Source organism: Erithacus rubecula (genome assembly GCF_903797595.1).
Source record: "Erithacus rubecula genome assembly, chromosome: 16".
Lineage (NCBI taxonomy): Eukaryota > Metazoa > Chordata > Aves > Passeriformes > Muscicapidae > Erithacus > Erithacus rubecula.
The window spans coordinates 15642649-15653211 of NC_136668.1; the positions used below are offsets into that span (position 1 = coordinate 15642649).

The following is a 10563-nucleotide window of genomic DNA, read 5'->3' on the forward strand; positions in this document are numbered from 1 at the left end:
AGTTCCTCAAAGGAAAGATACTTTTAGTGCAACTGTTTTGTGACACTAAATCACACCCTCCACTTGTAGGGAGGGCACCTGGTACCTGCTGCTTGGGGGAATAGCCCAGGAGTAACTGATTGCTTTGTGTATGAGCCTTCCAGCACAGACCAGAACATTCCTCCAGAGGACTCTTTCTTTCTTCCTTCCCAAGTATTTTTTTTTTGTTTTTTTGGGGGTTTTTTATTTTTTTTTTTTTTTTTACTCTTGGAGTCCCTGCTCTCAGAAGGGCTCCAGCCCTTGGCCCCAAGACCAAAAATGCAGAAGCAAATTCCTGCTCACCACCCTTGATGGCTCTGCTGCTCTGGGCAAGGCCAACACCTAAGAAAATGCTGCTCCCTTTCACAAAACCAGCACAATACCATTTTTTACAGTTCACAACATAACCTTGGGCACAAAGCTGCAAGACACTGAGACACAACATCCAGAGTGCAAATACAAAATCCTCTGCAGACACAGAAAAACTGCCCAGGCACAACTTTCCACAATCCCTGGGTCAGACAACAAAAAGCCAGGTACAACCAACTCCTCTTGGCAAAACACTGCTCCAAATCTCTTATCCAAAAACTGAGAAACCAAGTCCTACCTTTGGTGCAGGAGCAGGGCAGACACAGAATGAGCCTGCAGGGAGGGTCTGAGGGCACCACCCAGGCAGCCCCAGCTGGGCACTCAGGGCTGATTGGGGCACCCAATGGTGCCAGGAGGGACCAGGGCAGCACCAGCAGCTGTGCCCTGCCCCAGGGCACCTCCTGCTGCACCACATCACCCTTCCCACCCCAAACAGAAATAACATTCCTCTCCCTGACTCCTCTCATTGTTTCTTGTGGCCCATCAGGAGCCTGGATGATTCTTGGCTATGGAAAGAAATGATTCAAGTACTGCAGAGCAAGCTGTTGCATTCTGGAATTTCTCCTCTTTCCCAAAAAATCCAGTACTTCTTGCTATTTTTTCCCTAATTCCTTTGTCTCTAATTGTCTCTCCATAAATAGTTTGTTTACAAATATTAGATTTTTGAAGCTGAGCAATTTCTCTCATTCAAACCCCAAATATGCACATCAATTTATTTCATTCTTATTGCAATTCTGTATCTCAGGAAAGGCTGTGAGGAAGAACAGCCCTGAAATACCAGGAATGAACAGTCTGGAAAATGACATCCATTCTGTCCAGTCTGTTCCAGAGCCATAAAATAGTAGTAAAACCAAATTCCAAATCCACACCTTAGCAGTAATCTTGCAAAGATAAAGCATGAAGTGAAATCATATAAAGAAAAGGAGGAAAATTACTTTTAACAGATTGCCAATCTAATTCTCTTATCTATTGTGTGAATCCATAGTAACAAATGGGATTTCCATTTTTGCTCTCAAGACCAGAGGGACAGAGCCAGACTTTTATACTCCCAAAAAACACCATAAGCAAACACTGCTGCTAAAGAAAAAGCAGGATTTTTACACTGAAAGGCTCTTTCAAGCCATCAGACTTTGTTTTAAACAAACTGTTGACATGAGTATACAATAAATATTTTATTAATGGAATGTGTGAGTTTTTCTCTTCCATCCTTTCTCTTACTCTCAGCATCTTACACACAGATGTCAGAGCAGCTTCCAGTCCAAGCCAAGGACAAAACCTAATTCAAGGCAAAAATCAGTGAAAGTTTAGACTGGCACCTTTAATTGCCCAGTCCCCCAAGTGTTTGATTCCCCAAACCCACAGGCAAATTGGCATTTCTTCTTTCCACAGCATGATCTATCAATCTCTTCTGAGGCAGCTCACAAGCTCTGTGGGGACAGCACCAATTCCAGCCTCCTCCAACGCTCCTCCAGCTATTGCAACATCCCTTGATTATTCCATTTAAAAGCCCCACCATCATCAATTTTTGTTTAATAGTTCAGTGATTGTTGGATTTTTACAAAAATGGGAAGAGTCTCTTTTTGAGGATATAGAGCACTGTGGCCAGGAAGAGGGCAAGGGCCAGGAAGATGAGCAGCTTGTCTGTCAGCTCCCGGCGGTTGTACTTGGTGATCAGCTTCCTCCCCAGCTGGATGGTCCCAGACATGGATTTGAATTCTTCATTTGCTTCCAGGATAGTTCTGGAAGAATTGGCTGAAATTAAAGAAGAACAGAAAAAAAAAAAAAATTAATCAGTGTTTCAAAAATACACACAGCAAAGTGTGTGAGGATGAGATTTGGTAACAGTGCCTGAGGGATCTTTCTGGGTCAGGCTGGTTTGTGGGTGAGACACACAAAGTTCTCAAAGCTTAGGGGTGCTGATGTGCTGAGGAAAAGTGCAAGGTGAAATTAGAGCACTGAAAAGCTCAGAGATCCTACTAAAGCTCCTGAATTTTGAATTTTTGGGTTAGCAGGTCAAATGTAGTTCAAGTTTTTCTGTCGGTGCTGTTGAAAGCAGAGTGAAATAGGAAATAGAGAGAGAAATCACCAGCAGCAGCAGGACAGGGCAATATTGGAATATATTAATGGCACCACTGGGAGTGCTCCCCCAAGCCCCAGCAGTAAATCAGTGTGATTCAAATGGGCTTGCAGAATTATTCAGCTGAAACAGTTTTTAATAGCAATTTTTGACATACATAGCAATTTTTTGCCTAATAAAAAACACACACATGCCTCAAACTTCTCAGCCTCTTTCAAACTGCTAAATGAAAGCAAAAGCCCTGGAATCCCCTTTTTTTCTGCTTTACAGAAAGCACAGCCTGTAAGACAATGTCCTGCTTGCTCACACAAAGGTCAAATCCAGCATTGTCTGGCTCACAAAAACAGAGCAGAATTTTTTTTGCAAAACACTTTGTCCCATCCCATTTCAAGAGATATTTTGTGAACTGAAAACAGACAACTTGTTTCCCAGAGTTAATGACAAAGCAGATCTTCCCTGCTCCAGAGCCTGGAGCCCTCACTGCATCCCAGGGAATGCTCAGGACACAGGAATTCCCACTACTAACTCAGAATTTGCAGCTGGGTTTTGTAAATGACCTTTGGTAGCTCTTCCCTTGATGGATTCCAAGTGCTGTTCATTCAGAAACAGAAGTGCCTGCCAAACTGTCCTTTCAATGGGACAAGGAACAATGCTACTCCTGCAGCAACAAACTGTGCCCAGCTGCCACCCTCACATGGGGCAGAAAGCAAGGAGGGCAAACTTGTGTTATACATCCTCTAAAGTTCCCTCCTACCCAAAAGAACAGCTAGGAAGAGGCCCAGGCAGCAACTTCTAAATGTTCCATGAAGCACCAGTTCTGACAGGTCACTTGATTTATTGTTTTAGGAGTCAAAGCCAAGGAACTGGGTGAAATCTTGGTTTCACAGTCCCTGATGCACTGCTGACAGAGCAAGTGACCTTGGGTTCAAGGCACTTGATCTCAGTGTCTCAGCCATCCCAGCTGGAGCCTGGCTGGAAGCAGCTTTCCAGACACTCCTTCCTCTGTGCAGGGACTTGTATCCATGCTTGTGTCCCTCTGCATTCCCAAATCCATGCCAGGAGAGTGGCACAGAGTAACACCAAACACACTCTGAGCACTGTGAGCTCACACTGCTCACAAACCTCATCCTGACCCTTCTTCTTCTCATGATGATGAAACAGAAACTCCAGCAAACAGAAGCCTCACACAAAGCACACTGATATTTCCTGTTTATGTCCAGCTGTCAGAGGAGTTCTGCTGACAGAGCTGACCAAAGGTGCTCCCTCCTCCCCAGCCCTGCCCAAATGCAGCTGTACCCAAGGTCTGCACGGTCTCCTCGCTCTGCTGCACCTGCTGGGACATCATCCTGCTGATGCCCATCAGACTCTCTGTGATGTTGCTTGCACTCTCTGCCAGACTTTCCTTTGTGGTCTTCCTGAAAAGGGAAAAAAATAAAAAGCAGGAAGGGGTGAAATTATTCTTTTGGATACTCTGGGAAAATGCTGCTGATGGGGAGATTAGAATAGTACTTGGCACTAAACATCTCTGCAGTGTATAAAAGACACGACTGGTTTTCACTGCATGAGAAATTCAGATTATTTTCACTAAATACAAAAGTCCTGAGTCCAAGCAACAGCCCAGAATCCCACAGGGGTCTGTATTTCACCACTTGTTCACCCAGGACTGTGTTACTCCTTGAGCTGCTATGGGAGCACCAACACAAACCCATTTTATTATCCTGAGTATCTCAGCTGTTGCTTTCAATACACAGCCTGCACACACTCACATCCAGTTCTGTATGTGAAAACAGTTTGGATAATGATCCAGTTTTTGCTCAGAACCTATCTGGAATTAATGTAAAGGACAATATGTAAAGCTATGAAGATTAATTTATCCCCTTTTCTACTTAGACATGCCAATGTCAGCAAAACCTGAATTCATCACAATCCTTAACAGCCCAAATCTCCACAAAAGGGAAATACACTCAAAAAGAAAAACTACACTTGATATAATTAAATAACTTAAAAATATGTCACTTCCATTTAAAATGAGTGAATACAGGAGACACTGTTTAAATCCCTCAGTAGAGTGGGACAGTCCAATACCTTTGTCTTAAGACATCTCTTCCCTGCAGCAGCTGATCTTTCTCAGAGTTGTCAATAGCAATTTTGCAGGCCAGATTTGCCTTTCTCCAGGCTGCCTGGTTGCTGAAATCACAAGAGCAGAGTGTTGTAATGTGATGGGAACACCTCACAAGCACAGACAATTTTCCCAAAGCTACCACCACTGGTACATGCAAGGACCCCCAGAATCCATGAAATATTTGGGCTGGAAAATATTTCCAACATCAACCAGTCCAAGCTGTGCCCAATTCCCACCTTGTCCCCACAGCACCCAGTGCCACCTCCAGGGATGGGGATCCAAACCTCCCTGTGCAGCTCCTATCCCTGAGCTCCCTTTCCATGGGGAAATTCCTGCTGCTGTCCCTGAGCTCCCCTGCCCAGCCTGAGCCATTCCCTCTCCTCCTGGATGCCCACCCGGCTGTCCCCTCCTGTCAGGGAGTTGTGCAGAGCCAAAAGTTCTCTCTGAGCCTCCTTTTCTCCAGGCTGAGCCCCTTTCCAGCTCCCTCAGCCCCTCACTTTCTTTGAATTTCTACCCACAAAAATATTCTACCCTGACATTCCCACTCCTCAGTGTAGTATTTATGGAGCAAAGGAAGAAGAAAAGGGCTCAAAAGGACAGACCAGAGCTAGGAAGTCAGGACAGAGAAGGGAGTTGTACCTTTCTGTCCCTGACCTCTTGGTCGGGGACACAACACGTGTCAGTGTCTGTCCTTCCAAACCAGACCCTGAGAGACGCTGCACCAAAGTCAGCCCAACTCTGGTTACACGGATTTGGGAGCAGCACCGGCTGCCAGACCCACCTGAGCATTTGCTTCTTGTGGTTCTCCACCTCCCGCAGCAAGGCTTGTTTCTCCGACTCCTTGTCCTGCTCCTTGGCCATCTGCTCCAGCTCCTTTGGCGGAGAGCACAAGCACCAGAACCTCACCGACCCGCAGCTCGCACAGCCCAGCCCCGGCCGGGGAGCGGACTGGGAGCAGGTTTATCTGACAAACCCCCAGTTCAGGGCTGCGACTCGCAAATCACAGCCGGGATCCCCGAACCCAAGGCCAAAACGCGCTCAGAACACCCCAAACTCCGGCAGAACCCACAAAGCACAGCCGGTGGGCCCGGAGCACAGCCCGGAGCCCCAGCAGCCCCTCAGGGCCTCTCACCTGGATGCGGCCCCGCAGCTGCCGGAACTTCTCCTTCACGGCGGCATTGAGCTCCGTCAGGGCGCTCAGCGGCCCCGGGCAGTCCCGGATGTCCTGGAACACAACGGCGCGGTCAGCTCGGGCCCGGCTCGCCCCGCGGCCGTGCCGGGGTGTCCCGGGGCTGGCGGCGGTACCTGCACGGCCGCCTTGATCTCCAGGTCGAACTTGACGATCTCTTGGTGACAAACCCGCAGCGGCACGGCCGCGGCCGCCGCCGCCATCTTGGCCGGGCAGGGCCGGGGAGCGCGGGCGCCCCCTGCGGGCGGCGGGAGGCGGGCGGGGCTGAGGGGACGTGGCGGGGCCGGGGCTGAGGGGACGTGGCGGGGCCGGGGCTGAGGGGACGTGGCGGGGCCGGGGCTGAGGGGACGTGGCGGGGCCGGGGCTGAGGGGAATGTGCTGATCCACGGGCACGGGGATGAACAAGAGAATTCCGGGATCGCCGAGGTTAAAAATGCCTCCGAACCGATCCCGCCCAAGCTGTGCCCCATCCCCACCCTGTCCCCCAGTGCCACCTCCAGCCCTTCCTTGGGCACTCCAGGGATGGGGATCCAAAGCTCCCCGGGCAGCTCCATCCCTGAGCTCCCTTTCCATGCACAAATTCCTGCTGCTGCCCACCCTGAGCCATTCCCTCTCCTCCTGGGTGCCCACCCGGCTGTCCCCTCCTGTCAGGGAGTTGTGCAGAGCCAGAAGATTCCCTGAAGTTCCAGGTTTACATCCCAAACATCCTCGGGTTTCTCAGGCTGCACTGGCCATGAGCAGGGTTGGGGACACCAGGTGGGTTTTGTGCCCCAGAATGAGCAGCAGGGCAATGAGCTTTTTGCTTTTTCCACAGATTCCCCCGTGTCCTTCCCCTCTGCCCTCGGACCTTTGGGACAAAGGAGCTGGAGAGATTTCCAGAGGAGCTGGAGAGATTTCCAGAGGAGCTGCAGGTTCTCCAGGCACTAATCCAGTTCTGCAGATGGTCCCACACTGACCCAGCAGGGCAGTGAGGCAGCTCTGAGCACGAGGAAGGAAAAATCAAATATTTCCTTAAAGAGCTGTCAACCCTTCCAAAGGAAAGTTCCTGGAAATACCAGGAGACCCGGGATGTAGTTCAAAGCAGCAGATGCCACTCACCATCATTGCACACACACAGTGATTCAAGACAATATCTCCTCCACAATTTTTATTTTAAATTACAAAGGATGTTGCATACATTGATGAATTTGTATCTGAATAGAAGTGCTAGGGATCAAGGGTGACAGAGTAAACAAAGTCAATAGTTTAATTGTGCCTCTTTTCAAAAAAATAAAACTGCACAACTATTAACCAACATTTAACATTGCAACTCTTAACAGATCATGCTTTGAACAAGGTAAATTTATTTTCTAACAGAGACAAGACTTTCAGTAAGTTTTTCTGAGCTCCAGTTGGAAGTTGATTATAGAATATCAAGGACAGCGTTACAATCATGACCCCAAGCATAGGCGGAACAGGATGCCATGTTTTGTTTAAAATGCCTTTTTTTTTTCTTTTTTTTTTTTTTTTTTTTTTGCATTTGTATGTGCCATCAGCCTTAAGAATTCACCCAACCACAAATACTGAGCAGTAAGTTTTCATTGGATATATAATAAAAGATAGATGATTCCAATCGGAATGCATGAATATCCATCATTATAAGAAGGATTTAAATTTTCTTACTAAGTTCTGTTTCCTAATCAGAAGATTTCTATAGGGTGGGATGTGCTTTTCCCAATACCAAATCCAATCCAGAAGTTTTCCTTACAGGAGCTAGTTAAATCACCCAAATTTACTTTAAAAGATACCCAACAACAAAATATTTCAAACTCCAGAAAACTTCTGAGCAATGATGTAGAAAGTTTGGAGTTTATTTTTTTTTATGAGGGAAACAAAAAATTGCAAGTGTGGCTTAAAAGAGCTCTGGTTTCACTTTTAGTTCCACAGCTCATTAAAAAGACAATAAATGCAGAGTCAGTATTTGCTCCTGTGGAAGTTCATGGATGTCTAAGAGGCTGAGGATTGTGTTCAGAGTGCAAAGACACCTTCTAGAAGCACTGGAGGGAAAACATGGCATTTGGTGAAATGCAAGTTGTAGAAAGACAGAGATTTTTGTTTGCTGCAAAGAAGATACAGCCTGAAAGTGCCATCTTTGATTAATGACATTGAAGAATCCCAATTTACATTGGGAGATATTCAAGAGTGGTGTTTTCTCAACAGACTAATGCCCTTAACACAGTTACAAGAAGGATCAGTCACTGAGGCAGCAACTGTTTGAAATGTACTTCACACAATCCCTGGGGTAAACAAAATAAACCTCAGCTGTGAGCAAGGCTGTGTCAACAAGCCAAGACCACATCTAGCAGCACACACTCCACTAGGTGATTCCAACTGAAGCCTCCAAAAGAAATTCAGATCATGATTAGATGCACTCTTGAAACTCAGGTCTCAAGGCCAAATACAGATCCTGACATTCCTCCAGAACTGGGTCGTGCCTCAGCAGAATTTCAGGAAGACAAGCAAGCACGTTTGAGGAACAGAACTGCATTTGCTATTTCTGCTGGAGGCAGATTGGATACAACCCTTGGAAATTCTCCTGATAAAACCTTTTAGAGCTTTCAAAAGAAGAAAAAAGCTATGTTTAAATGATTTATGGAAAAGCACATCCAGTCATTATAGCTGTGAATAAGCTGTTTCATTAATGAAGGCAAATATTAGATAAATATTGGGGGAGGGTGTCTTTTAAAAATAAATTTTAAACTAACATTTCTATATTTCCAAAGTGTCTGTTTGCTTTTAGGTTAGTTAAAAGACCCTTCATTCATTTTAGGTTGGTTTTTTGTTTGTTTGCTTTTTTAAAAAACCCAACTTTTCCCTGGCCCTCTAAGTATGGAAAGAAATCAATCTATAAATTAGGAACTGAACACAGCTGAGCCTGACTCTCACATCAACTTTACAGCAATGCAACTTTATTAAATCACAATGATTTCAACTGGTATGATAAGAAAATCCAGCCCATCCACACGTAAACACAGCTTTAGTAGTAAGTCTCTCTCATCCCAAAAAACAAAAAGTACTCACCAAGTATCAGTAAATGTGTTCAATAAACCATAAAAGGAAGCGTTAGCAAAAGGGGTTTGGGGTTTAAAAACACCCTTCAGGAGCACCCCCACGTTTTGCAAGGCCATTCAAAAACTGGTCTTCCACAGAAATACAAAAGGACTACAGAGAGAAACTGCAACCAGCCCTACCCACACTCGCTCCAGCACGCTTTCACCAGCTCTGATTCCATCTCAGAAGCTTGGACGAGTTCAGAGGGAATGAAAAACATTTAGTTCTAGATGTACAAGTAAGGCACAATATAAAGCCACATCATCATCTGTCATGAAGGGAGGGGGGAGGACGAGGGTCATACATGGTACAGCAGAACAAGCAGCCCATCGATTCCAAGTGTGGCACCTACGTTCAGACTGACGAGATCTCGACAAGAGCAGTTATGACAGCATGCTTTTAATATGGAAACAAATCCTAGAGAATCCAGTGTATCAGAAAAAGGAAGAGCTTCTGGTTGTATTCAATCAAAAAAATAGATCATTGTTTTTGGATATAGGATTAAAAGTGAATATTCACAATGCCTACACTCAAAAACAAACAAACGAAAAAAAATAAAAAATAAAACGCAGGACTTTGTTAAGATCCACATACTATGTATGAACACTGAAAATCTTTAGAAAATGGTCTTCTCTAAAGATCACCCCAAAACGCATGCCACAATTGCCAAAGAACAGAACATGTACATTTGTTGGTTTCTATACCCTTATAAGATTTTTGTTTGTGATAAGTATACACTAAATGTATATATTGTAATGACACTAGAGGAAGCAGATTGTTACTGGCATTAAAGTACAACCATTTCTAGACGGTTTAAATGCCACAGAGTCCCCTGGTTAAAATGTAAAGCTGCACAGCTTGCCTATGTCACCTTTATGATAAAGTTAAACCAGCAAAAGGTCTTATCTTTACTCTACATTTTACTGCCAGGTTTTATTTATCTCAAGTATCGCTGCAGCATTCTGACCAGCCCAGAGTTAGCAGCAAGTGGCAGGAATCATAGAAAACGCAGTTTCTTTTTTTTTTTTTCTTTTTCCTCTTTTTTTTTTTTTTAAACAAAGTGCTTGTCTAAGATATACATACATATAAATAGTTACAAAATAAAGTGTCAACATTAAAAAGCTCAACTATTTCAAAGCTTTAACTTAAAATAATACATAGGAAACACTGAAATGCGAGGGTATGGAACTCACTAAAGATTCAAAGTCTACTTTGAAATGCGAGACCAAAATCATAGTCTGGTTTTCAGACAAAAATAAAAAGCTATAAAGTTGCGTGTTGCCCAGGATTCCCAGGCAATTTAAAAAAAAAAAAAAGGGGGGGGGGGTGGGGGCTTTTAAATACCTTGTCAGTTGAATTTGTCACAGAAGTTTTCACCTGATTTCAAACTGCTCTCTGTCCATGCTCAGAGGTGCTGCAGGGCAGGGATGGAGCACAGGGACAAGCCCCGTGTGCCAGCCCTGCCCGGGCACAGCCTGCAGCTCACACATTCTCTGTCGGGGTTTGGGGGTCCAGGGCAGCAACACAAGAACAAGAGGAACACACCAGACCCACCGTGGAAAGCAGCAGCCAATTCTCACCTCACCCAAACAACACCACCACAAACTCCTCAAAGGAAAACACCCACATTCCACTCTGATTTTGCAAGCTTTACGTGGATTTACAAAGTTTTGCCTAAATTGCCCTGGGTATTTGTTG

At 45.3% G+C, this 10563-nt stretch overlaps 1 protein-coding gene across 2 annotated transcripts; it reads right to left on the bottom strand.

Annotated features, from left to right (window-relative positions):
* Positions 1-1544: 1544 nt before the first annotated feature.
* Positions 1545-6048, bottom strand: BNIP1 (BCL2 interacting protein 1). Of its 2 annotated transcripts, none has more exons than XM_079319824.1 (6): positions 5892-6048; positions 5719-5811; positions 5368-5456; positions 4550-4651; positions 3761-3879; positions 1545-2139 (listed from the first exon to the last, which is right to left on the bottom strand). In XM_079319824.1, exons 1-6 carry the CDS (start codon positions 5976-5978, stop codon positions 1943-1945), a joined length of 687 nt encoding a protein of 228 aa, XP_079175950.1. In that variant the 5' UTR covers positions 5979-6048; the 3' UTR covers positions 1545-1942. The 2 variants fall into 2 exon arrangements, with proteins under 2 accessions (XP_079175950.1, XP_079175949.1); XM_079319823.1 differs by having other exon boundaries at positions 5368-5459.
* Positions 6049-10563: the final 4515 nt, after the last annotated feature.